This window comes from Larus michahellis, chromosome 1 (genome assembly GCF_964199755.1).
Source record: "Larus michahellis chromosome 1, bLarMic1.1, whole genome shotgun sequence".
Classification (NCBI taxonomy): domain Eukaryota; kingdom Metazoa; phylum Chordata; class Aves; order Charadriiformes; family Laridae; genus Larus; species Larus michahellis.
The window spans coordinates 74,361,430-74,388,219 of NC_133896.1; the positions used below are offsets into that span (position 1 = coordinate 74,361,430).

Consider the following 26,790-nt stretch of genomic DNA (forward strand, 5'->3'; position numbering starts at 1 on the left):
TCACAATAACTATTTTTTATTACATTACAATAAATAGGAGCAGTACAGTTTGACGAAAAAATGACAAATTCCAGATCACCTCACAGCACATACTCCTAAAAACATTAAAAATTTTAAAACAAACAGTGGTCTTTTTTTTTTTTTAACTTAATGTCTGGTATGACCAACATTCCTAGGTCACGCAACCAAATGATGGAAAAACTGGATCACACTGCATATGTTCCACATCAAATAAAGCACAATGTACAAAATGTGCATGTTTCAGTTTACACTATACAAAAATAGTTAAAATACATTCCAGGTAAACATATTACATTAAGAAGTCATTCTAGTAAGAAGTTGGCACTCAAGAGAAAAAAGCAGAAGTATTTTCAACATGAAAACACAAAGACAGTGGAATAAAGAAATGTTAGGAAAGATTTACCATCTATGTAGCTTTATGTAAACTTGAGACAAAATGATTTCTTTACAGTTTGATGGTCTTCGAAGGTAATAATTGTATTGCTTCATAGTATAGCCAAGAGCAGAAGAGTGTGTGTCAGTATCTACCCATTACAGAGATCCTGTTACTGTAACAAAAATCTATGCAGTGAAACTTTCTAAGTTTGCAAAAACTTTAGGGCAACGAGACTGGTCAAAAGAATTACACTGGAGTTTTGAGAAAACCAATGATAGAGTTGTTTACCAGAGTTACATAAAGCTACTGTAAGAAGGTGTTACTCCCTGACACATGACAATTTAATGTATTAATGTGGTAAGTGATTCACATGTTCATTTAGTAGTTGCTACCAGAACAGATAGCATCCAGGTGTGTTCTTTGAAAGCATTTCAAATAGGGAAAGACAGAATAATTAGGAGATCAACTTGTGCAAGCTGCAATCCAACATGCTTCACCAAATCTCAACAAATATTAAGACAAAACCGCACAACAGTGGCAAGGATGTGTATTTTTCTTCTTTTTTTAAAAAAAAAAAAGTAAATAAGGGCTAATCTAAACAGATTTTGTAGTAATTAAATTGGTAGCTACAGATCACATTTACTGAAAAAAAATAAACCAACCTATTTTATATATATAGCTTTATATTACAGCTATATAAATCCACATTCGATGATTACAACATTTCAGCTAAAATTTCTCCTAACAGTTTTTAGTTAAATTAACAGAAGAATTTTAGACCAGCCCTAATTTTACATGCAGTGTGACTCAGTTACCAGAAATCTTAAAGTAATCTTAAGATTACTTCCATTTCCTCAAGGTATACAATCCACTTTTGCTATGTTCTTCATATATAATCAAGCGTGTCTAAGATGTGCAAATAACTGTCTCCAGAAGGTTTTAACCTTGGAAGCTGTAAAATGTTTTGCGACCTTAAGAATCCGTTCTTATTCCTTATTGGTCCTTATGATACAATGTTAGGGTCTCCTATTACTGTTTTTCAAAATATTTCATAATCTAAAGTATATTTCACATCAAAGCTGAAAGGAGGGCGGGGGGGGAGGGCTGGGTTTTGTTGCAGGGTGGGGAATGGGGGGCTTGGGCAGGGAGAGGCATTATTTGTCTCAGCCACACAGAAATCAAAGAACACGGAGCAATGCGGACAGTACACGTCCCCTGCCAGCTTTACAGCTCTCCACCTACGAGAGTCACTATGGTGTTGTTTTTTTCCCCCCCGTAGAAGCAAAAGAATACTTTTCTCATGCAGTTGCACCTTTGACATCGTATAAATGGTCCAAGTTACACAGGTGTATGAAAATTTTACTGTGTAAAATTTCCACATGATTGTTTAGGTATACCTTAGGTTAGGGCAATGCTGCTGTTCCCTGTTCCAAATTTTCCAGTGTCCTGAACTATCCTACTTCAGTGTCTCATGTTTTACTTTTTCGGGTACACCAGAGTCCCATTTTCAAATTTTATTCTGCAGCTGAGTTAGGTACTATGAAACAGCGTACCTTCAGGAACCCAGGCCCTAATGAAACAACCAAACAATGCCACATTTAAAGTAAGACAACAGGAACTGGCAACACTGGAATTACTGGCTCTTACTTTAGTTGCAGAATAACTGGGCTGCTGCAGTACCAAAAAACCAAAAGCTTATGCAAGAATTCTGCATTAATTCCAATCAGAAAAAAAAGGAGGGGGAAGGAAAAAAAAAAATAATAAATCACAAGAGAACTTAATCACAGAAAAAGACAACATTAAAATCTTGGTCTAGCTTCATGACAGTCTAGAGACTGGAATGCCACTCACCAACCATTTAATCTGTGCAACAAAACTAGTACTTCACAAACATTACACAAACAACATTGACTCTGGAAACCATGTTCTATGCTGACGATTTGTGCAAATTCCACACCATTTTTATGGCATAGTGGATTTCCAAATTATTTGCATGAAGCAGCTAAATTCAACACGTTCATTTATTCATTTGTCGTTACTAGAATTTAAAATTTCCTCCCCTGTTTTGCACAAAATGGGCATCTAGAAATATTTAATGCCACTCTTGGGGGGAAAAAAGAATGGTTTTACACTTCACTTTATAATTTAGGATTCATTCTGATTTAATTCTTACGGTAAATTCTGGATCCATGTATGAATTAACCTAAGAATTTGAATCAACTTATCTGTTAAGGCTTTCTAGTATTTCCTAGAGACACTAAGGGTGAAACCCTGTACCTACTGAACAAAGCTACTTAAAGATTTGCCACTGGGGGTCAGGAGAGCTAGGATTTCACCTCGGTCTTCAGACACAAAAAGTTAGTGGAAGTCTTAAAGCAATGCATTAACAGTAGCAAATCAACCTAATTAGAACTTTTACTTTTTCCATTGCCACATGTGCATTGTTGTCTTTTTTTAATTTTTCTTTTTTTTTTATAGAAAAAATAGAGTATTTAAGGAGTGACCGTGACAAACTGCGGTGAAAAATTTTTTTGTGAAAGTTTTATCTTTACATTCATTAAAGTTGATCTGAAATGCTACAAGACTAGATGCCTAGAAGCAAAATCTACAGGAAGACTATAAAGGCTTCTGGTCTTTCTATATTGCAGTCAGTCTAAAATAAAAGAAAGGCTGAAATGAAAGTCTCTTTTGCTAACTAGTCCTTTTTCCCAACCAGATTTAAAACCCAAAAAATTAAAGGGGATGCTAGAATGTGTAGCGCATCACTTCATTGTTTGGTTTGCACACAGAACAGAAGTTCACCATCAGTAAGAAAAATAGGAAGTTAGCAACTGTGCATGCACCAAAGAGTCCTAAGACAGTTCTCAGGTTTTTTGTGTGTGTTTTTTTGTTTGTTGTTTGTTGTTTTCACAGGCATTGCTAGTTCAAGAACCAACAGTCAAAGAATACTGGCACTTTGAGAGGAATGAAGTTTCCACTGTCATTTAAAACAAGCATTCAGGTAAAGCTAACAGGATCATGAAGCAGAAAGTAAAGTAATGCTAAAACAAATGCTAATAATTTAGTGTAATGTACAAAAATTACTTAAGTACTTTAAGAATAAGCATAAACTGTATTTACATAATTATACACTTTGTCTTTGTCTTCTTTTTCTTCTTTTTACCATCTTTGCTCATCTTCTCTTTGTGTTTTCTGATTTCCCGAACTAATGTATAGAAGGCATCATCGACACCCTGAAAAGGTACAAAACACACACGCATTAAGATCACGTTAACAGACTTACACACCTGGTTAGGGACAGCCTGTTTGCATCTGACCTGATCTGGTGAAGGGTGTTCAATGAGCAGTCTGTTTTGCTGCCTGCCAGGAGAAGTTACACTGTCTTCTCCTTTTGCAGGCTTTTGTAAAGTGTCCCCATGAGTAGACTGTGGGTTAGAGGAATTGCCGGGGCAACTGTCCTCTAGAGCATTCCTGTTTCTTGGGAAGGGGCGTGCCAGGAAAAACGTATTCAGATGGAAGGGGAGCTACAGTTACCTCACGTGGTAAGAGGAACACTCCTGTCTGCATTACTGTGCATGGGCAGAGGGAGCTGCAGGAGAGCAGCTTTGGAGAACAGGCTGCCATCGTTTGAAAGATTACTCCTGGCTGTTCCTCTCCCGAGCTCTGAGGAGCACTGAAAGAACAACCTGAATGAACTGTTTTGACACCAGCAACAGCTAGCGCCGGCCTGCCCTCTCTCTCAGCTGTTCCCCAAACTGGGCTTACAGCAGCCTGCGGGTGATGCACTGCTCAGGGGTTGACCAGATACCCCATCGGTCCGGCTCCATTACTAATGTGGTAAGGAAAGTAATTTAGTGTACTGCCCTCTTCATCTCAAAGAGGGCACATGTCCCACCTCAAACTAGAAGGGTATAGGTAACATACATTTAGATTATAAGTATGTATATTATTACTACATAATAAAGTTCTGAAGCATTAGTTAACTTTGTTTATGCCTTGATCTATACGTGGCTTTAAGAAGTAAATACAAATATTTGTAGCAAGAATTCAATACCAAAGAGATAGTTATGATTATTCTACATATTCAGGTCATTTCTCAGGCACCCTGATAGAGTAATCACACCACAGTTTTATAAATCTTTACATATGCAAATCAATCCCCTCTTCCCATGATAAATTATTACTTGATAAATCATTCTATTCGGATCATATAGTTAAAGACACATGGAACACATTATCTATGCTGCTGTATCATGTACAGTCACTTAAAATCTCCACAGCCTCCATAGTTAAGCTACAGACACAAAAGCTAGTGTTTCTTCACATTGAGTAGTTTTTAGTTTTTGGGGGGATACTTATAGCTGACAAAAATTGACTCTGGTCAAAAGAGACAAGCATATTTAAAAGCCTGATATCCAGCACAATGTTATATGTTATACGATATACTTTGTAACAACCTGTTTACGTGAAAGTTTATTCTATTGCCTAGCTTTCAGGTTGCTCCACATTCCAATCAAGTACCCACGTTCTCAATCAGCCTTTACATTTAATAGTTTGAGCACTGACAGTTAGAACATCATTAAGATAAAAATTTATCTTGATTCTTCACTGCCTTACTCCTTATATTGTCTTTTAGCTAGATCAGAAATAGGTGTATAATCTTAACGTATCAACAGCAGCCAACTGCACCGCTACAAAACTGAGTCTTGCAATTTAGCCCTACAACCGGCAGGCAGCTTCCTACCTCTTGTCAGCTGCAGAGTTTGCCTTCAAGCTGCCAATAAAAATTAAAAGTCTCTGCTTCCTCCTGCGTGCCTACTCCAGTAAAAGAACTGAAAGTGAACTCTGAAAAAAAACCCACAACAAGCCAAAAATCACCTAATTCACCACTGTTTCAGTCAAGCACCAAATGGTGATGAAACTTAAAATGGAAAACCCAAACAACAGTGAGGTGTTAAGTAGCTTCATGGATAGAGCAATGTTCCCAGAATAACCTAAATTTATTAAAAACCTTCACATTCAAGTTCATAAAACATTTACAGTTAGCTGATGTTCCATCAAAGTCCTTAGCAGTGTATCTCCTAATACTAATTGCACGCTTGTGCAAGGTCACATAATATACAAAATAAACTTGCAAATAACATTCTAAATTTATACATTATTATTAATCAATACAAAATTGACGTAGCATGCCTAATGGAAGAGCAGCCTTGGTTCTGGAAAAGGTCATGTCCCCCGTGAATCTTTTGAGAATTAGAAATGCTTGGTATTATTAATTATGTATTTAGTAGTTTGGTCCTGCCACAATTTGTCTTAAATCCAGGTAATGAATATAACATAGCATACAAAACTACATTTCGAATATTTGTGAATTAGAACTGGAGAACCCAAGATAAACTGAGGTCTTCCACTTTCCAGTCTGTGGATTAAATTTTAAATTAAGTAGTGGATACTGTTTACAGAAGGCCCCTAAAGGCATCAATATGGTAAGATCAAAGGTGATCAACCTTTCTGGTTACTTCTTTCAGTAAGAAGGAACTGCACGCAGCTGAACTTACTCCCTCTAGTAACGGGCATATTGTGCGCAAGCTTTGCAGAAAGCGTAAAATGTACTGAATGAGTGCTTTAAATCCAGGCTCAGGAATAAAAACTCAGAATTCACTGGGCATGCTCAGAACGACACCACTCTGCCTCAATAAAGGTGCATTGATGGAGCTTGCTCCTGGCACCTGATTTTCCAAAGGGCAACTACAAAATGCAAACAGAACAGAAAAACCACAACCCTTCCCACAGAAACAGCCTGCTCCCAGCTACAGCTTTTCTTTGGAGCACCACATGGTCTCATAACCATATAGAAGTCTGCAGATGTGGTTACATGGCTACAAGTATGTATGAGACTTGGCAACTAACCTGGCTCTTATCAATAAGAAACCCTGAATTCATAAGGAATTGGGAATTCCTAAAGATTCCAGGCCCAAATAGGCCCTTAAAAAGTTTTAAATTGCATAAGAGAGTCTTTTTACTTACATGTAATATTTTTTACAAATATAATACATACATGCACACACACGTATGAGTCATGAGCAGAAATTATTTGTATGCCTCAGTAGTACTATGGGAAAAAAAATCTTTTGAGGATTTTATACTGCGTTTTAAAAATTTCTTCTTGATAGCTGGAAATTATAAACCAAGAAAAAGGTGCTATGTACTTTCTGCTTTACTGTGTAACAGGGAAAGGAATGAACCTCTTGGAAAGCATCAGCAGTTAACGGTAGGTAATCTGGGTAGTCAAAGTCTTCACTTACCTTGTACAAGATTAATATAACTAAGAAGGCATCCCATAAGCAGCAGAAAGATAAACTGAGTTTTCCAAGAGGTAGCAAAACACTCTGAACCATCAAATTTGATTACCCACAGACAAAAAAGGAAAATGAATACTGTCTATCATTGAAAACTGTTATAACAAATATTTTTGAAGTCTCAAATCCCAGCTGAAAGACTCGCATCATTAGGTGCTGCTCTCCTTAGCTTATTTACTATATATTGTTTCAGTCTGACGCGTATCTTCTTACTGAATGGAAAGTAATACAAGCCAGACTGTTTTAAATGCCAGATTTCTTATCCCACTAGAATCACTGCTGAACTACAGCTGTACTATAATAATTTTGGAGTATGCTTTCTCCAGCTTAACCTCTTAAACACAAAGTTGCTGAAACGACTATCAACACTATCTAGAATTCACTTGAGTATAAAGACAAATGTTTCCTCCCCTGAGCAGACACTCTCGAAGTTCTAGAGTCTTATATCCAAGACTTTTCTAAATAAGGTACGGAGGAGAAAAAAAAACCAACAACAACAAATAACAATATATATTGTTGACAAAAGATTTCCCCCATCTGGGGAAAACACCCTCAGAACAGTAACAACAACGAACCCAAACTATCCTTCTCTCAGACACAGGCAGAGAGAAAGTAGGAAGCTGGAGGAAAGCAAGCACATGTTTGCTATCAAAGTGAATCTTAAGATCTGAAAAGACACTTCCACTTAAAAAAAAAAAAAAAAAAAAACAACAACAATCAAACAAAACCCACAATCCCCACTGTCCCATTCTCCTTCTCCCAAGGAAATCCACAGAGAGGAAAAGCAGAGAGAATTCAGGATCTTTAAAGTCGTAGTATCCAAACAGAAATTCTACGTTGAGGTATGGCTACATTAGTAAGACATCAAGAAATGGCAAAGTTGTTTTTCAGAAGGCTAATTGAAGGAGGCCTAGCAACTTATTTCATATCGCTTTCATCAAAAGTAATCTTGCCAAGCTGCTGTTAGTTGTTTTTTGATAACTAGGAAAGAATAAAACAACCTATTTTTATGCCATCAATTTTATTGATATTTGGATGCAACACTGGGGAGCTTCCTAACTGAAGCTGCCAGTTTCCTGCAAAGTAAACCTTTGATACAAAGAGTATCACAAAATCTATCTGTAAAGAAACATCTAAAGAATTATTTTAGAGCTGTCATTCATCACCTAAAAGCTGAGAACATAATAAGCCTGAGCAGACCTAGTAAAAACTGATGTGAAACAGTATTTCTCCTCCATCTCCTGGAAAGAGGAATAAAACTCCCTTATTGGAGGCAATATTCCTACGGTTTTGACAGTCACTCTAGGATACAAGTCAAATTCCACTATCTCTGCAAGACATTCTGAAGTATGAAAAAACACCTTGAAAAGGAAACAGTTTTTCTTTTACACAATGTGAAATTGCTGATCATCCTCCTGGTGGACAAGTATTTAAGGCGTAACAGCCCACTCTCTGCAGTGGTGCAGTAAGAGGTAAAGAATTAATGGGACAGCAATGTATGCAAGGAGCTATTCTGATGGTTTGTTCAAAAAGCACTGGAAATGGTTTAGACCTAGCACTTCTTCCATATTGCAGTTTCTTCTTCTCTCCTCCCCCCGCCTTTTTTTTTTTTTTTTTTTTTTACAGGACTGTATTAAAAACAACCCACAATTTTGTGACAATTTGTCTATTGTTTGTTTGGGGGAGAGGGTCTGTTGTGTCTTTTCTTCTCTCTCCAGTTTTACTTCAGTGTTGCCTCTCCCCCCACCGTATAAATATGATCCTCTCCCCTCAGTTCATCAACCTGTAGGTCCAATCAATATTCACTTCAATAGTATCTGCAACATATCTGTAATAAAACTTTTTCCTCTTAACTTCACACACAAGTGGAGATCTTGATATGCAGTAAAGACTTCCTCTTTACCTATTTACAAAAAAAAAAATCCATGAAACTAAACAAATCCATAGTACTTGGGTGTTTTCCAGGAATATTATTCAGAACTACTATACTAAAATCTGATTGGGTTTATATCTTAAATTATGTCATCAATTAACCATAAAATGTCTGATTTGCAAGACACTGTCAATCATTTTCATTTGGCAAGTGATTTGTAAAACTTACCCTGTTACATTACAAAACTTACCCTGTTACATTACAAGGCATTTTTTAATTTTCACGCACCCTGGAGTCTTTTCTTCTTTGCTGATTTTTTTCACTCTGTATTGTCGAATCTCTCGCACCAATGTATAAAAAGCATCCTCCACTCTCTGCATTGTAAAACACAACTCCTTAAAAACTGCTTAATTAACAATCGTGACATATTGGGACACCCCTGGCAGGGGAAAAAACCACAACAAAACCACTGAAATTATGAGCTTTACTTGAGAGTAGTATATGGATCTTCATTTATATATTTAAAATGCTGGGCTTGCACATTTGCTGCTTGACAGGTACTTTGTCATGCAAGTCAGAGAGACACACTCAAAGAATTCCTTGATTACCAATTATTGTAAATATCTACACTTCAAGCCCTCCTTTTTTTTCTGTGCAAGGTAACACTTGCCCAAAAAAGAATAGGAATTATTTTGTTCCATTGCATACCATGCTGAAAATAATACTGCTTGCGTTACTGAACCTTTTCACACAGTTTTGTGGGAATGGATGTATTTAGCAGGCACCAAAACTTATTAGATTGCTAACTGGGGGGGTACTTAGAAAGACACAGAGTTAACCACCTATTCTCACTTCTTAGCCTAAGTGAGAACCTGTTACTGTTTGGGCAGGCAAAGAAAAGTAAGCTCATTTATGTTCTGCTCTTCATGTAAGAAGGTGTAATTTCTTTGCAGAAGTCTGTGGAATAAACTAACAAAGTATAGGAAAAGTCTAACCAGGTCATTTCCTAAGAGGTTACAAAGGAATAAAGTCTTCTAGGAATACTAAATTTTGCACAATATTGTTTTTAAAGCTACTTTATAGAGCATGCATTATGCTATTCAATATAGGAAAAGGGATATTTGAGTCACAGCAAAGTGCTTTTAAGAAGCACCTTAAGTACATTATATTCCAGAGTAACTTCCAAAAGTAATTACTTACTCTAATTGTAGAATTTCTGCTCTTACATGCAGATAAAACAATTTAAGAGCTTGGTTCACATCAAGGAACAAGGAACGCCTAATCTGTTCTCTTTGGGTCAGATGCAGGCAACTGTGACGGTCCCATAATAACAACAACTAAGTGCAAACAGCCTGTGAAGTTCTGCTCCTCAGATTTTCCTCTGGTTGAGGAGAGCTCTTTAAGTATTCCAGGGATGACACAGAGCTCCGTGTTTTACTTCTCTGCTCTCGCATCCTGCCTTTCTGCAGCTCTGTGTTTAGGCCACTTGGATATGGTGATACCATAAGCTTTTTTTTTTTTAAAGAAAAAAAGTATGAGGACTGCAGATTATCTTTAAGCAAATATGAGATAAAGAGGTACAGCACCAGCTTTAAGTTAGAATATCTGCTATTTTAAACAGAGTACATCCACACATAAACTTAAAAGTTTAGGTATATCTGTGAGGAAATTCTTGTTGTAAGAAGATGCAAAATCTTTAGCTGCAGCTTTTAAAGGGGAGAGCAAATCTCTCCTCTGCCTTACTGTCAATCTCATTACTTGTCCCCTCAGTCAGATCAACAGGGCTGTTAATTTAACACAAACTCACTATTTGAAAATAAAAACAGAACAGACTGATGATCATGGAAAACAGTACAAGCATTTAAGCCCCAAAACTTTATTACTACCCAAATGCACAATCTGGGCTTTTATTTGGCAGATTTTCCATAAATTATCTCTCCAACCCATCTTCTTATTATGCACCTAATAACAAAAATAGCTAACGTTTACTGCCACAGTTATTGGGTCATTTTGCATGAACTGTGCCATAGGTTATCACATTGAATACTCATTCTTAACATACTGTTGCTTATCTGAGGGTTCTTCTGAATTACAGCCACTTGAATTTAAAGATTAAATGAATTAGATTTATTTCGTGGATTGTATTTCTCTGTTCCATATAACATGCCATGTTAGGAAGTATTGATGAGGTGACAAGTCCTACAGTCCAGGTCTGAGAGTTTGCAAAACATAAAGAAAGTCATTAAAAACCAGCAAAACCCAAGTAAAGCTCATACTTTCATGTTTTCCTGGAAGGAATGAAAGTTTGTTCCTGAAGAGGAAACAGTAAACATTGATCAGCTGCTATGTGCCAAAGCACAGGCTGTACAAGAATCAACATTTTTTGCAGATCTACTGTTTTGCAGTAGAAATATGTAATTTGATTATGGAGCTTTCACATGAATAATTAGACAACAATTCTTCAGTCAACATTTATTGCCAACTTTCCCATCACCAGCATGAGCTGTAATTTGCTTTAGCAATGCAGAGAGGGGGAGAGACACAGAGTGAGAAAAGAAATCGCTACTACTGCCACCACCAAGAACAGTCTTATGAATCCTGTTGGAAGAAATTATTCTGAAAGAAAAATCTGTAGAGACACATTTGCTGATTTCATTAGCACAAGGTGACATTTTAAAGAAACAGGTGCCAGTCTTATAAACTTCAGAAATCATTTTAATACCAATTTCTTTTAAGATTCTTCAGTATGTTTTCCTTAAACAAGCACAAACCATATATCTAAAATAGGATTAACCAGTTCTGTTAGCTGTCAGAACTGGAAGCAAAAAATATCCTTTGGCAGGTATTAAAACCTTCAAAATCTAAACTGCTGTTTATTTTAACAGCCCAAAGAACCCGTGACCTTGAGGCTATGTTTTCAAGATGCTTTTGACTCCTGGGAGACAGCCAAACATTCAATTTAAAATATGACTATGTGCAAAGAAATACTATTTCAAATACAAACAAAAGTAGAAATAGGAATTTTCACATGTTCTGCTTCTGTAAATAGCACTTAAATGAAACTAACGAAAATTAGTCTTGACATCTCAGAAGTGTTCTGTGCCCACCTTTACACACTGCATCAGAGTTGGTCTCCTGAAACCAACTGGTAGACAAATAAAATCAAAATTATTCATCGGGACATGAGTAAGAAGAATGTTACTTGCATAAAAGCACTCCCAACATAAAACTTCGTAGTGGTAAAGTCCTCTTAGCCAACACTGGAGAATACACAAACCTTCAATAATCGACTAGCTCAGGTAACATTTAGCTTATAGGTTAAGACTTATTTTTTGCTGTCTCTAAACCAGACATACTTCACAGAACTGTTTGGAAACAGCTACTACAACTCAGCCACATGCGGAACCTCCACTAGTTTGGGGAGGGAGGGGGTGTGAAGCCGATCATGTTATCTTATGATGGTTAAATACCAGACATACATCAATAAATTCATACTAAGTATTGCACAAAATCATGATGAAAGTTACAAAGTTAATCACTCCAAGATTAAGAAGTGCCAGAATTACAGCTGTCTGTCCTACCTGAATTTCATCTGTTGTGCACATGTATCCCTTTTTTGCTGCACTTAGTTATCTGTACATTAGGTAAAGAACAAACCTGTTTCCTCAGCATCCTGGAGTCATTCAGCATACAAGTTGGATGCCAGAATTTGTTTCAACATTATCAAAACATTTTTTTCTTGGGGTTTTGCTCTTGGGAAGGACTGAACTTCTTTTGAAAAGTGACATGAAAAAGTTCAACCCAGATTGTGAAGTCTGATAAATTTATAATTAAAACAAAGTTTTAAAATGGAACCTGTACACATGAACTACATTAAAAATGGCTTGGAGTGAAAACACATACAGTATCATTAAAGGGATATGACAAATCCCTAAAAAAATGGCAGGTTGGTTCAAGTAAACTACCTAAATTATCAGTTACTCATGAATCTTAACTGAAAGGTAGGAATGAAGTTCTGTAAATACTGCACCGATTACTTCATCAGACCAAGCACAGGTTCTCAACTTATTTTCTTCACAAGTTTGTGGCCTAACCTAGTGTACATCAGACAGCTGAAATAACTATCATGCTTTTTCAACAGCATTGTCAACTTCTTCATTAAACACTTTGAAAGTGTGTTTAAGTATATATTCTCAACAACGAGACCTAATGCTTTGGGGAATCCTTTACTATGCTTTTCCTTTGAATTCAATAGCAGCAGGACAGTTGAAATGTTCTAAGGAAAACAAAATCCTACATTCATTTGGGGTACAGCCTTACAGTTTTTCCTTGTGTAACTCACAGGCAAATGGAAGCCCACTAAAGAACACAGGATGCAGCCTTGGTGGGGATAAATCAAGTTTGCCTCTCATCTCTTATTGATAATATTGGAAGATATATGCTCATGCAGACAGGGAAGAATTTGAATTTAAAGCTTATGTCTAACAGAGAAAAGTGAAAACAGCTATCAAAATAAACCTAAGAAATTCATACCCTTCTGCATAAGGACTGTAAAAGAATGAATATTAGGTGATGCAACATGCCTTACAAGACGACCAGTATTGACACATGTTTACATTTTGAAATAGGACTACCACTATTTTTCATAAATTACACTATATTAATCACTATTTTTTATAAATTACATTCTATTAATTTCAGTCAGTGAAATTAGTAATCTATAGCCTTATACCCAAGTTGTAGGGTCCACTAAGCAAATGCTTCATTGATGAAGTCAATGATTTGTATGAAAATTCACACAGGGATTTCATTAAAACACAACCTTTTTGCAGTAAGTTAAATTTACATCTTTATTGCCAGTCAGAACCAAATAAAAACAAGTACACTTTTAGAACAACTTATTTCTGCACTTGATTTCAGTGCTTTTCTCTTCCTATTTTTGACCTGTCTATGAATTTTTGAAAATCTTTTTAAAAACTGACTTAATTAGAACTGAGACATCATTCTGCATGAGTATGCAATGCCCTAATTTTAAAAGAGTGTCTTGGCAATCAAAACAGACTACATGGACAACTCCTTTCCATTCCCATCTCCCCTGTTTCCTTCCCCAGAAACATTTCTGATTCTTTTCGAGCTCCAGCAGAAGTGAGGCATGGGGAAGGGCTGAAACAAGAAGATGGTGAGGGCCCCTTCAACATTAATGCTGACCTTTCAGTGTGGTGGGAGGTACATAGAGGAAAGGAAAAGAAGGTTCCTACTTCTAAATATTCATGTCAGACTTTCTACAGACTCCAGAAGTTACCAGACCACCAGCTACACCTGTTCATACTTGGAAGTTCTGCGTGTAACCAGAGGGGACCAGATTACTTACTTATTTTTAGCCAAGGACAGAATTCTGCCCAATAAAGACATAGTCCACGGGCCACAAACAGTTCACAAAACAGTCTGAATCCCCTAATTAAAAAAGTTACTTGGGAAGGTGTGTGTATATATACGCATATATTTTTTATATATGATAGTGTGACTGAAAAATCTGATGTAAATGCATATGTAAACACACATATATACACAAACACATACAGGAATATTGAGATGATCTTGCTGTAATTAAAGATCAGGTTCTTCCTCCCATTCCCTTTTGTCTTCTCAAAAATATTTCATTGACACAGCTTCTTATGAAGCTGGTTCATAACACAACCTGTTACGAACAGCACTGCTAAAGAATCGACAACCATACCTAGTGGTTCCAACTTTTAGAAGCCAACATTCTCAGAATCTATTGGGCATCTTTATTTTAAAATCCATGAGGCACATTTAGGGACTCCTTATCTGTAGGGGGTCTAAAGCTCAGCTTTGAAAAATCAAAAGCCAACAGTCAGATGCCTTCTATAACATTCAGTTGGCACCTCCAGAAATAGAAAGTCACAGATAAAAGCAGTGGAATTATAGAATGACAGTTCATATATGACTGATCTATTGTCCTCTGTAACAAGTATAAACCTCTGACAGACCTTTTAAAAGTATGCAAGATAATAAAGCAGATACTACTTTGCGTCAATAAATATTACAAAAGTGAAGAGGAGTGGTGATTTTTGAGCATGCAATTTTGTATGGGCTAGGCATGGTGGGGGTTGCTTGTAGAGCAAACTCCAGGTAGGGTGGGAGAAGAGATCTTTGAAAATACACCATCATATCAACATACTTTTATTAAAAGTGGCTATGCAAAAGGAATATTTCCTTATGAAAGCCTGATGCTCTGCAAAACAGGCTGAATAAAGTACAATCTAGATGTTCGTACAGAACTTCTGTTATTTCAAACCTCAAACACAATTTCAGAGTTCTTCGTTTTTTATCCTAACATCTCGATAACAGCCACTAATACAGGACCTTCTAAGCAAGAACACTATAATTATTCAGTCCACTTGTATACCACATAGACCACACTCTTATGGCCTAATTTATTATCAGCCATTAAAGTTGGGTAGTTCTGTTTTTTCAATCCTACCTAACAGAGACTTTCTCTATTTCCAAAAGTTACCATTCCTTTGACTTTTACTAATTAGTCTAGGTTTCAACTTGTCAGAAACTTGGGTGGGTGTAGCAAATTTGCACTAATAAAATATTAATTTCTTATATCCAAAAATAACTTACATACTGTCTGTGAGGAAATTCTGCCAAGCGATGCAGCTGAATCTATATAGCAGTTACATGAGCAGTTACTCAAACTGCAGTATTCTGCTCTTATTTCCCCTCTTTCTGCTACACCTAATTCCTGATTCATAACCTGCAAGTAACACTTCCGATTATGCAGAGAGTATGAGTTATTCAGCCACTCAGGCCTCATCTAATTTGTACTGATAGTAAGTCTTTATTCTTAAAAGAAAAACCACAAATCAGCATTTTTCAAAAAGAATGCTTTCTTTCATAGAATCATAGAATCTTCATGGTTGGAAAGGACCTTTGAGATCGAGTCCAACCATACACACACACACAAAAAAAAACCCCACCCAACAACCTACAATCTCTGCCCTTCAGAGCATGCCCTGAAGTGCCAGTATTTCAGAAGTACATAACCAGTTTCATCTATATCTGTATAGCTTATCTTCTCCTGAATAGACAAATGTACCACTATGTGCACCTTTGTCCTAGCAAAACCTGAGAGAAGCACTGAAAGGATCCTAATGGCTGCCTCTCTCACCTATACCAGAGGGGTACAATAAACCAAAACTGAGCTCTAAAGTCTTAGATGACTATCAGTTTACACAAGCAACTAAGCCAGTCAATTCAAAAAAAGACTTACGGTCAATTGCTTAGCTATAAGAAGGTATACCCCACTAGCATGTCCCACTAATACTGAATCAATGCCTCAAAGAAAAATTCCTTTTGTTATTAATGAAAATAATTAAACCAGAATAAACTAATTAGCTGTTTGTGTGCTTAATCCTCTTGCTGAGGAAAAAAGCATTTCACCTTTCAGTAGAAGTGCTTTTTATTCTATTAAAACCTATCACAATGTTAAGAATGCTGGCAAACATCTGACAGTGAAGAGTAATAGCAGGCCAGGTCTCATTCTTTGAGTTTGCACAACTGAAGCAAATCACTCATTAATAAACAATTACCACTTGTCAGTGGGTTGACAGAAAGAAGAGACACCACAAGAATTTCTACTCTGAAGAAACAGATATATTGATATGGCCAAGCAATTATCAACACCTAGAATAATTAGCATTATGGCAATTCAAATGAGAGTTATGTATTTGTGTCTGCTAAGTTTTGAGCTTTACCTGTCTTGTTTTTGCTGATGTTTCAATGAAAGGAATTCCGTAACTTCTTGCTAAATCCTGAGCTTGTTTTGTATCTACTGTTCTGGAAGGCAAATCACATTTGTTTCCTACTAGCACCATTGGGACATCTTCAGAGTCTTTAACTCTCTTTATTTGTTCCCTAAGAAGAAAAAAGAAAAAGACGAGACCTATTTTATTTAACAGACACAAATATTGTTTTAAAATCTACCATACAAACTATGAAACAAAATTAAATTAACAGATTCCAGCATCATTCTTTATGTTAATTTACTGCACATACACTATTAGAAGCCATCAAAAAATAAATTGACCAATCCTGTCACCATCAACTTTATCGTCTTATTTGGGGGGGGAGGGGAGGGAAGACATCGACATTTTGCAAACTACCATAGATTCTGATGTCATTACACAATTATTAAGTTTTTAACAGCTAATGCCAGAACAAGCTTAAGAAGCTCCGGTATAAATCTTCCTACATCTCTCATACTCAGCACTCAATTCATTTGATAAGATAAAACACTGTCAAAAGCACTATGGAAGTGCTATGATTATTGTCTCAATTCTGGTTTGGGGTGGTTTTTTTTGTTGGTTTTGTTTTTTAGTTAAAGACAACAGTACAAACTTTCCATTTAGATAGGTTTAGTTTTTTTTTTTTGAAAGACCCTTGGTCTGGTGCTCTACACAGAGCAATTTGTTAAGGGAGGCCTTTCAAACACTAGCTAGAAAGCATCTTGAAATACTAGTTAGATGTACTTGTCAAGAATCTCAAATAACAATCATTAATTTCATTACTTTTGCCTTCCCAAATAATCTAGCAGTATATTCCTTAATTAATGTAGTCAGTTTCCTGCAAGGTCATCTATGGGTGTGTGAATGCACAGTAGAAACTCCAGTATTCAACTCACAACATTCTTTGAAATAAACTGAGGCAGCTTTCTTGCACATATCTGCAACGCTCTCTTTAAATAAGAAGAGCTCCACGTAAAAACCTCTAGCTCCTTTTCCCCCTTACATCAACATCTACCTTACCTTCATCATTCCTCCTCTACAACCCATTTGTAATAATCTGGTTAGATAATGAAGAGAAGTTTACAGGTTTTTTTGAGGGCAAGATAAGTTGGTTTTTTTAATTAGTCATTTCTGCTGTGCTCTTAACTTTTTTTTTTTTAAGAAGTCACCAGTACCAATACATTCAATTACAACTTTTTGTATGTAATGAAATTTATACAAAGGCTGACTAGCTCAATTTAAATGTAAAAATGAAACAGTCCTGAAATAAAGCGTCCATGTTCTCAATATTGTTCTCTCCCTAAGTTGTTAGTATGCAGCAGTTCTGCCCTTCTCATTTCCAAGAGCACTCCCCCGATCCTGCAGCTGCTCCAGGCAGCTAGGCCAGCAGTAAACTATTTCCGTAGGTAGACACCTACCTGTTTGCCTACTGACACTGGCACACTACACAATCAAATGAGCTGATTTGCTAGCATACAGGAGAACAGGAAACTATGTGATCAGGGCATTTGTACCTTGTGACTTCGATTACCTTGAACTAACACGGTATCCCACCTTAAATGAAGAACTGTAACTTCTATTCGTAAAAAAAGAGTGCAACTTCAGCTTATGAGTAAGTGTTGGATTTGTGGGTAATACTGATAGCAAGACACTCCTCCACCATGCAGTAACATAGATCTGACAGCATTATAAATGCCTAGCTACGAATAGCTTAATGTTATGGGTTTGGGACTAATCTTAAATCGATGCTGATAAACTCAGTGATCTTCAGCGAGATTTGCATTGCATTCTAACAGAATACCTAAGGAAATCCAGTATAATAGTAAACTGCAAAGTTATATGTTATCTGGTATGGTAATCACCAAAGGCTGCTTCTATTTCCATATTAGTGTAGCTGACAAAGAAAGCATGAGTTGAATTTTTTTTAACTAATTATTAAAAAAAAAGAACATGAAGAAACTAATAACAGGTTGGTTTTTAGCAGCATCCTGGAGCTCAGATTTTGTGCGTCTCTTCCTGTGGCATCGGGGCTCACACACCTAAGTCTTCTGGTAACATTCCACAGGTATTTCTCCTCCACCCCCCGAACAAAAGCTAACAATTGACACAATTAGCATTACTGTCTGTAAAATTTCAATTGCATAAGTTTTTCCATCTTAACACATAATTTTATTTCCAGAATAGGCAGAGATTACTTTTAGATAAATCTTCAGTATGAATAGGCAGAAATAGTAAGTCACATTAGTTTACAACAGCAGGGCTTTCAGATATTTTGCCTGCCTAACTTGCAAACGAGGCAGCAGATTTTCAGATTACCCCAAATTACAGACCAACAAATGCACAGATAAACTGCAATATTGCTAATTTGCAAGTTTCCCCTTAGATGTTATTTCAGAAGAGAATATTCTATTATCTAGTATAAAAGGAAGTAACTAATCCACCTAATACAAGAGTTGGTCAATTATCTTTCTGTATACACACCTATAATGGTGAATATCTTCAAAAGACTTTGTATTGTTTATAGCAAATACACACAGGAATCCTTCTCCTGTTCTCATATATTGGTCCCTCATTGCACTGTATTCTTCTTGACCTGCTGTATCAAGAATATCCAAGAGACATGTTTCTCCATCAATTACTACTTGCTTCCTGTAGGAATCCTAAGAAAAAAAACATAAACTTTGGTGAAACACAAACAAGTAAGATTTCAAAACACCTAGAACTCAGAAGATAGTAAAGTTTACTAATAATCAAGCATAACTGAAAATACTTGAGAGTTAAAATCCAACTTTATAGATGGGCAAATGACAGCAAGAAAATAGCGTCCCATGTTTACACGTATACAGTAATCCAGAAGTGGAAAGAGCACTGAAAGAACATGTTCTTATCTGTATTCTGAATCTTCACTGAGTAACAGCCCATGTGCACACACAGAGTAAGAGGACACTTCTTATTTTGCACAAAAGGACAAAAAGTACAAATTGGATCCAAATCAAAAAGCATCTCCCCTTTGTCTCCGTTAATAGAAGAATTGAAGAAACTTGTAATCCCAATTTAAAGGGTTTGACTCTGTTTAAGCTTACACAATTTACCAAATTTATTTTTTTTAAAGTAAAATTTGACCTGCATTATATGGATGTTTACAGAAGTGTTTTACTGCAACAATGTACAAAATAATAAAACAGAAAGAGTTCACAAGACAACTCCAGAAATATGTGCCACTGATAAGGAGATGAAGTATAAAAAGCCTGCAGTGCTTGAGACAGGAAATCTGTTTTGTATGCCTAAGCAGGCGCGTATAATGATATTTGTTATTAAGTTATCAAAGTTGAGTTGATATATTTGAAATTCAAGCTTTTTAGCCAAGACAGAACAACAGTGTCATATAAGAGCCCTGACGGGTTCACAGAGATGTTGGAACAAATTATTTCAGTGCTATCAATTCAAAGTTTTCAGGTCACTGATTCAAATGGCTAAAATCTGTATGAAGTCCCAGGCAACTACAAATTAATGCCTATTTTCAGCTCTTTTTGGTGCTAGGCTTCTATGAGTACATAGTTTTAGCGATAAGAATATAAGCATTACTTTCCCAATAACTCTTATTTTCTATAGACATCTATATATTCAAAGTAAAACTGTGTCAACAAGCTTTAAAAACAGGTCATTGAGCAGCACTATGAATTATTCTCAGTTAACAGTACTTGTAACAAGTAAGAAGTATAAACACAAAATCTTGGTATTACCTTTCAGATCCTTTAGCTAGAGATTAACACAATATTGCTATTGTTCTTTTTAACACTATACAGAAGTGAACCTAAGCTCCTGGGAAAGGAATTAAAGAATTAAAGTTGCAATTCTAGCCAACTTGAAGATGAATTCAGAATGACCTTCCTTCCTTTGTACCCATTTTAAGGCACAGTACACCTACTCCTGTGCACTTTCTATCTATTTGCATTTTTACAAAAGGCTCTCTTCTTTCCTGTTGCTCATGGTAAAAACCAAGCAGGATGTAATTGTATAGAATCGGTATCTTAAACTAAACAAACTCTGTAATCTCACATTTATCTTGAGCCTGGATGACATTTAACAGTATTAGGTAAAACAATATTAACTGTTTACTTTAAAGATAAAAGTTTACTGCCAATATGATTTTGGAAATATTTATTTCACAGAAGTGCAAATTCAGCATACAAGTAAGAAGTAGGTAACTTACTTTAGAAATATATAAGCCACATTTAAATATCAATGCAGTTGAGACAAATAACACAAGCTCCAACGCATTTTAAAAGTAATGTTAATATTCTATTTCATTGCTTAAAGGAAAAAAAGACACCACCAAAAGAACCCCAAAGGATACATTTTTATTCCAGTTCACTTAAACTCAATAGCATATCCCCCATGTCTTACGATACCTTTATCACAACTGCAAGTAGAACTTCTAGCATTATACTAGGCATATTTACAAAGCTTTTGTTTTCTCTTCTTGTAATTTGACTGCTAGTTAAAAAATATGAAAAACAGTTCTTGAAAAGCCTGTATTATTCCTTTACATCTTAGCACTTCAAAGGAAAAGAAATTCCCCTCAACTGAGCCCTAAACAAAAGCTTTAAGTGATTTTCATCAAAGAAAATCATTTTTAAGAGAAAAGAAAGTCACTTTCAAGAACTGCTGGCTTTAGCATGCCCACCATCTTAGCAGTAGTAGCAAAGATGCACCAGCATAAAGCACAGCACAGGTACAAGCAGAAGGAACGCTTTTGAGATGGTATTTGGTTTGCCCACTTCTGGAGAGAAAATTTTGTCACTAACTAGGAAAGGAGATTTGAGGCGGAAGAAAAAGACGTGGGAGAGAAAATTCAAGCTTATGATTTCCTTCCAAGCTACTGAAATAATAAACACTTTGCTTTTATGCCCCTTTTTCTTCCCCCCCTGCAACACATCAAACCTGAAATCACATTTGTCACTCTAGGAAAGAAAACTGAAGCACCACATTAAAAGGTCAGGCTACTGGGACCCCCACCCCTATCACTGTGAATACCAGTGTAAACATACCCAAGATAAAAGTTGTTTATTTAAGTGTTACCATACTGTAAAAATTATCAAGCCCTGCAGAACAGAATGTAGACTATAACAAAAAGAAAAACTGTGTCACTACAGTACTCATGGCACTTCTGCTTCAAAATGCAATTGCAGAACCCAAATGGTCGGACTCCCCTCCAACAACAAAAAAACCAACCTTCTAATCTATAAAAATCCAGTGACTTTACTGTACATTGGAAAATTTGCAGTAATGAATGCAATGAAGAAACATCCAGTATAAGCCTTTCAGCAAAAACAAAATGCAAACTAGAATTTAACTTTGAATTAGGACCCGACTCCAAATATTAATTTGCAGTTTTTCCCCAGTATACAGACTCAGCATATCTATATCAAAAAGTTTTCATTTCATTAATCACTTAGCCTGCTTTCATTGGCCTTTCACAAGCCATAAAAATCAACATGAATTATGCAAACGGGGTAACAATTCCATCTGTTCACATGCACTGATAAAAAAATTTGATAGAAAGTCTCAGCTATATGCTACATACAGAATTTATCTAAAAAAACCCCAATGCTTAATAAATCCCACCTAAGCAAGTAACTATTATTCTGTTAAAATACACTATACGTGTGATTTCATATTAAAATATCACAGCTACTAAGACTAACCAATTACTAAATATTGGTGGAAGTTTCACAAGTGCATAGGTCGTTTAAGAACACAGACTTAAATATCAGTATTCCTAAATCAGTCAAGGGATTTTGCTAATCCAATTGAAAAACCGCTGACAGGCAACTAGGAAGGCTGCTCTTTCTCTAGGACGTTTAAAAGATGACACATATTTAGCACTAAAACATGCTGAAGCTGTAAAAAAAATTAAAAAATTAAAAATATGTTATCACACCATAGCTGCAAATAAAGATTTAACAAACCTCGACCAGTAGAGGGCACTAGTCCAACTGTTCTGTGTATTAGACCAGATTTACAAGGGTTAGTGTACATACAGTTAAAAAACAACACTTAAAATTGCTTGGCTATAAATCTGTGCTTGGACGTCTACTTAAAATACGATGTAAAACACATATAAAGTATGTATATTTGAATAACAGTAGCCATCCAAACATGCACTCAGTTTAATTCCTCCCCCTGCCCCCATCCCATCATCTGCTATACTCAAATGTAAGTAAATAAAATACTCAAGGCATGAAACTTGACATTTTCCAAACAAGTTATTTGTTGAATCATTAAGTCTATTCCACTAAAAACAGCAACAGCATTAACACTGTAAATGCATCCGTGATTAAGCAACTAGTGTATTTTTTTTCCATTCTTCAACTGCATCATGTCTTCACAATATCAGGATTTTAGAAGCATTGAATTTCATTTTGTTAATCACAGGAAAGATTTAACATTATTAACTGTGTAGTTATGGAATCCACTATAGCTACCAAACACTGAAGCCTTTTCTCCATCTACCCCAAAATATTTAGCTTGATTAGTTATCTGCGAGGGAAAACTAGTGTTTTGGCAACAGCCTTATGGCAATGAAAGAAACAGGAGTAAGTGAGAAACAATAGCAGTGACACTACTGAATTGTCTTAACTGTTCTTATTTACCAGTCAAAGCAGCTTTGGCCTTATTTCCTCATAAAAAATACTCTACAGCTATTGTTCTTTGATAAGGCCCTACCACCACAACTCCATCTATACAGGAAGCACAATCAAGCAACCAACCCTTCTCAACTGAATGGAATTCTGCCCAGGCAAGGATTGAAGCATTTGAACCCAATTACAAGCCCATTCTCTGGAACTGTTTGCCACTCCATATCACAGGCCACTCTTACTATAACCGAACTATTTCTTCCCTACAAGCTTACCTACACGACTATTCTATAGCACCGTGAGCACACAAGGTGATTTACCACATAATAGGAAGATATAGCCTCCATCCTCAAGGTCTCAGAATTTCAAGACAAAAATGGTAACTAGTGCTCAGACAAGAACTTGCAGGAGTTGTAGAAGATTAATACTGTTGCATGCAACAAGTTGTTAATGCTGGTAAAACCCATTAGGTTAAAGTCAGGAGTCAATATGTCTGTCTTTCAGAAGAACACATCGATTCTGGACAACACTAAGTGTTACAGTCATCTTGCACACTACCGAATACAGGCCACAGTTCTGGGATTTTAGGTTCTTTCTATAAGGAACTGTATTTTAATTTTATTGTTTTACATTTAAATGTATTTGTTATTCCCCAAAATACTCAGCTTGTTAATTAGGAAAATGCCTCAAGTGATTTAGGAATACTGGCATTTAAGTTTTCGTATTCCTAAGTTGGTTACACAGTTCTGCCTTTATATGACAACTTCTAACATAGAACCTCCAAGGTACTTTTTGTAATGTGTAAGCACACCTCTAGCCTAAGAGAAACCCAGACGATTACGAACAAGTAATCACTGACAAAGTAACAAAGACCAACATCCCCCAAAGCTGCTTTTGCAGGAAAAAGTAAAATCCCATTTTGCATGTTCCTTTCAATGAGTTTTGTGTGTTTTGTGTTTTTTTTAAGCATGTTTTGGGTTGTTGTTGTTTTAAGATTTCACATCTTAGTAATCAAAAGACCTGCTCTCCTAGTGCAAGTCAAACACACTTCCTCTCTCCATAGGTCTATTCACAAAAATCTTCTAACAAGCATCCATGAGGTTACTTGGCCATGCAACAGAGAGACAAGACGGAACAACAGGCACATTAAAGGTAAACTCAAACTCAAGCCAACACACCTTTCTTTGGGGCATGTTAGCGAAGTACAGGCCTGGGTTTCAGTAAGACAGCTTCCTATCATCTCAGGGCACTGCCTCCTTTTGTTTATGTCTACCTGAAAATGACTACATAGTAATTTTCCAAGTCACCATTTTAAGCCCAGATTTAAACCCTTGTAATTCCTTCAAGTGAGCTTGGAAGTGCCTCATTATATAAACATATAAATGAAGTCATAAGCTACAGAGCTTCAGTGCTGGCAACAAAAATCTTGTGTAAATTATGGTGTCATTTCTCCTTTTATACGGTCTGAGGTTATTAAATCCAATGATCCACGGGAGATTTCAGAAAACACTAGCATTCTTCTTGTATTTAAAAGGCAGAGCTTGCTTGCTCATTAAAAGCCTTTAAAACATCGCAACTTTTAAAGCTTAATTACACTTTCAGAGTTTGAGCGACTGTGACATGTATTTCAAAGACTCAACTACAGCAGCTACCTTGTAACATTTTTTCCAGATACTTAAACACACACTGGTTTGTTTAAAAAGAAAATAAAATAAATAAATCGGGTTCCAAATTTTTGCCTATTCACCATAGCATTCCAGAACACATTTCTCACCATGTGAAACAGATCCCAATGATAAGGGCTGAGAAAGCTTGACACACACATTTCAGAACTACAAATTTTGCTCCTTGATACCAAAACGGAAAGTCACATTTAAGAGGTTGCATGCAAAGCCATTAAGGTTTTGCCAAGCATTTTCAATTAAGTCTAGCAAATACTTTGTCACCTAGATCCTAAAAACACACATCCAAACTGTCCAACAAAACATGCCAATTAACACCTTACTTCAATTGATTAAAATGGTTAGGTTTTTTACTGCAGCTGTTGTTCGCAGCCGGAGCGAGAAGCACAGCGATCTCTCCCTCCCAGTGCTGACCATTATCTTTGAGCCCTTTTTAATGTAAAGCCTTGTTCTATGTTTTTGTGGTAAGCCTCCAAAAGTAAACAACTACCATTATTACCAATAATCTCTCTTCACAAAAAGTATAAGATGAAATTGTTTACCTCTATTGTAGGGTCATACTCATCCACAAAGTGGTTCTGAATTAGCTGTATTGTCAAGGCGCTCTTGCCTACACCACCAGCTCCAACGACAACAAGTTTATATTCTGTCATTTTTTAGCAGACCTGATGACAAAGAAACCAACATTAAGCAGAAAGAGTCAGGCTCCGACTAACGAGGATGCTGTTGGTGCGTTTTCATTCAGTACCGCGTTCCTTTACTATTACCGGAAAGCAACTCCCTCCCTGAGAGACAAGACAAAAAGCTATGAGGGAATGCTATTTCTCAAAAAAAAAAAAAAATTATACATAGGAAACACAGCGCAGGGACTAAGCTGAAAGGCACCGATTACAAGGAGCTAAAAACTCAGGGACACACGAAATTCTGAAAAAGGTCGAAAAGTATTTCTTGACAATCAGAGATTTTGTTCTCCGCTCCTTTCTACCACAGCCCCGGTGACTCCCGGGTTTGTTTTTGTTTTTTTTTTTTTTTTTTTTTTTTTTTTTTTTTTTTTAGGAAAGCCGGGGCCAAACCGGGCGCCCCTCGGGTTGAGCCACGACGCCGGGAGCCCGCCTGCCGCAGAGGGCTGTGCCGGGAGGGGCGCGGGTGCGAGCACAGCTTCACCTGACGGCTTCACACACACCAGCCCTCGGGTTTTTTTTTCCCCGGGCGAGCTCAGCCCGGCCGCCGCCCGCGCTCGGCTGCGAGGCCAGCGGCGGGACCCCCAACCCCACCTCCCCCGGGGCTCGGGGTGCCGCTGCCCGCCCCGCCCCGCCTCCCCTCAGCCAGGAGCCGCCAGCGACGGGGCCGGGCCGACGAAACTTTCCGGCCCGGCCCGGCGCCTCGGCCCCGCGCACGGGGGTTTTAAGGATTTGGGATTTGAGGGGAGGGGGGGATAAATATATGAAGAAAAGGGGAGGGATGGGGGGTTGACTCGGTACAAGCCGCCGGGCTCCCGGAGGGCGTTGGCCACCTGTCCCGCCGCCCCCTCCCGCGGCCGCCGAGCCACCGCCCGCGCCGCGGGGAAGGACGGCGGAGGGGCAGGCGGAGGCTGCTCCGGGGGATGCCGGCGGAGGGGAAGCGGGACAGGAGCCGGGAGGCGGCCCCCGCTCGGTTGCCGGAGCTTCTTCCCCTCCGCGGGGAAAGGCGGGGTGCCCGGCTCCGGGAAGCCGCCGCACCGCTTACCCCTGCCCCACCTCGAAGGGAAAGGCGGGGGGAAAGCAAGCAAGTGCGGCGGCTCGTCCCGGTTCAGCGACGCGGGGATAGGCGAGTACCTGCCTGGCGCTGCCGCGGGAGCACGCCGGCGCCTCCCTTGCCCGGCCCCGCCGCGGCGGTGCCTCCGCTCCGCGTCCCTTTCCGTCCCGGTCTGAAATGGCGGGGGACGAGGGAGGGCCGGGGCTGCCGAGGGAGCCGAGCGCCGAGAGGCTGGATGGAGAGATGGATGGCCGGGCGCCGATCGATGCGCTCGGCGCTCGCCCGGCCCC

At 37.7% G+C, this 26,790-nt stretch overlaps 1 protein-coding gene and 1 long non-coding RNA gene across 7 annotated transcripts; one reads left to right on the forward strand and one right to left on the reverse strand.

Moving 5' to 3' along the window:
• Window positions 1-26,790, reverse strand: KRAS (KRAS proto-oncogene, GTPase). Of its 6 annotated transcripts, XM_074587283.1 has the most exons (7): window positions 26,581-26,722; window positions 25,309-25,431; window positions 18,925-19,103; window positions 16,414-16,573; window positions 8,888-9,003; window position 7,307; window positions 1-3,630 (listed from the first exon to the last, which is right to left on the reverse strand). In XM_074587283.1, exons 2-7 carry the CDS (start codon window positions 25,417-25,419, stop codon window positions 3,514-3,516), a joined length of 684 nt encoding a protein of 227 aa, XP_074443384.1. In that variant the 5' UTR covers window positions 25,420-25,431; window positions 26,581-26,722; the 3' UTR covers window positions 1-3,513. The 6 variants fall into 6 exon arrangements, with proteins under 6 accessions (XP_074443384.1, XP_074443358.1, XP_074443365.1 ...); XM_074587240.1 differs by lacking the exon at window position 7,307 and having other exon boundaries at window positions 3,534-3,630; window positions 8,880-9,003; XM_074587250.1 differs by lacking the exon at window position 7,307 and having other exon boundaries at window positions 3,534-3,630; window positions 8,880-9,003; window positions 26,585-26,719.
• LOC141743367 (uncharacterized) lies at window positions 3,311-26,728 on the forward strand. The gene is made up of 3 exons (XR_012587025.1): window positions 3,311-3,398; window positions 24,148-24,236; window positions 25,823-26,728. It is a non-coding gene; the product is annotated as an uncharacterized LOC141743367 (long non-coding RNA).

What these genes read in the sequence shown, in the direction of transcription:
- KRAS (XM_074587283.1), bottom strand. Translation starts at nt 25,419, where the DNA reads ATGACAGAATATAAACTTGTTGTCGTTGGAGCTGGTGGTGTAGGCAAG. An exon ending in AGTATGACCCTACAATAGAG is followed by an intron (nt 19,104 to 25,308) that starts GTAAACAATTTC and finishes TTTTTTTCTTAG; the next exon opens with GATTCCTACAGGAAGCAAGT. An exon ending in GAAGATATTCACCATTATAG is followed by an intron (nt 16,574 to 18,924) that starts GTGTGTATACAG and finishes TTTTCTTCTTAG; the next exon opens with GGAACAAATAAAGAGAGTTA.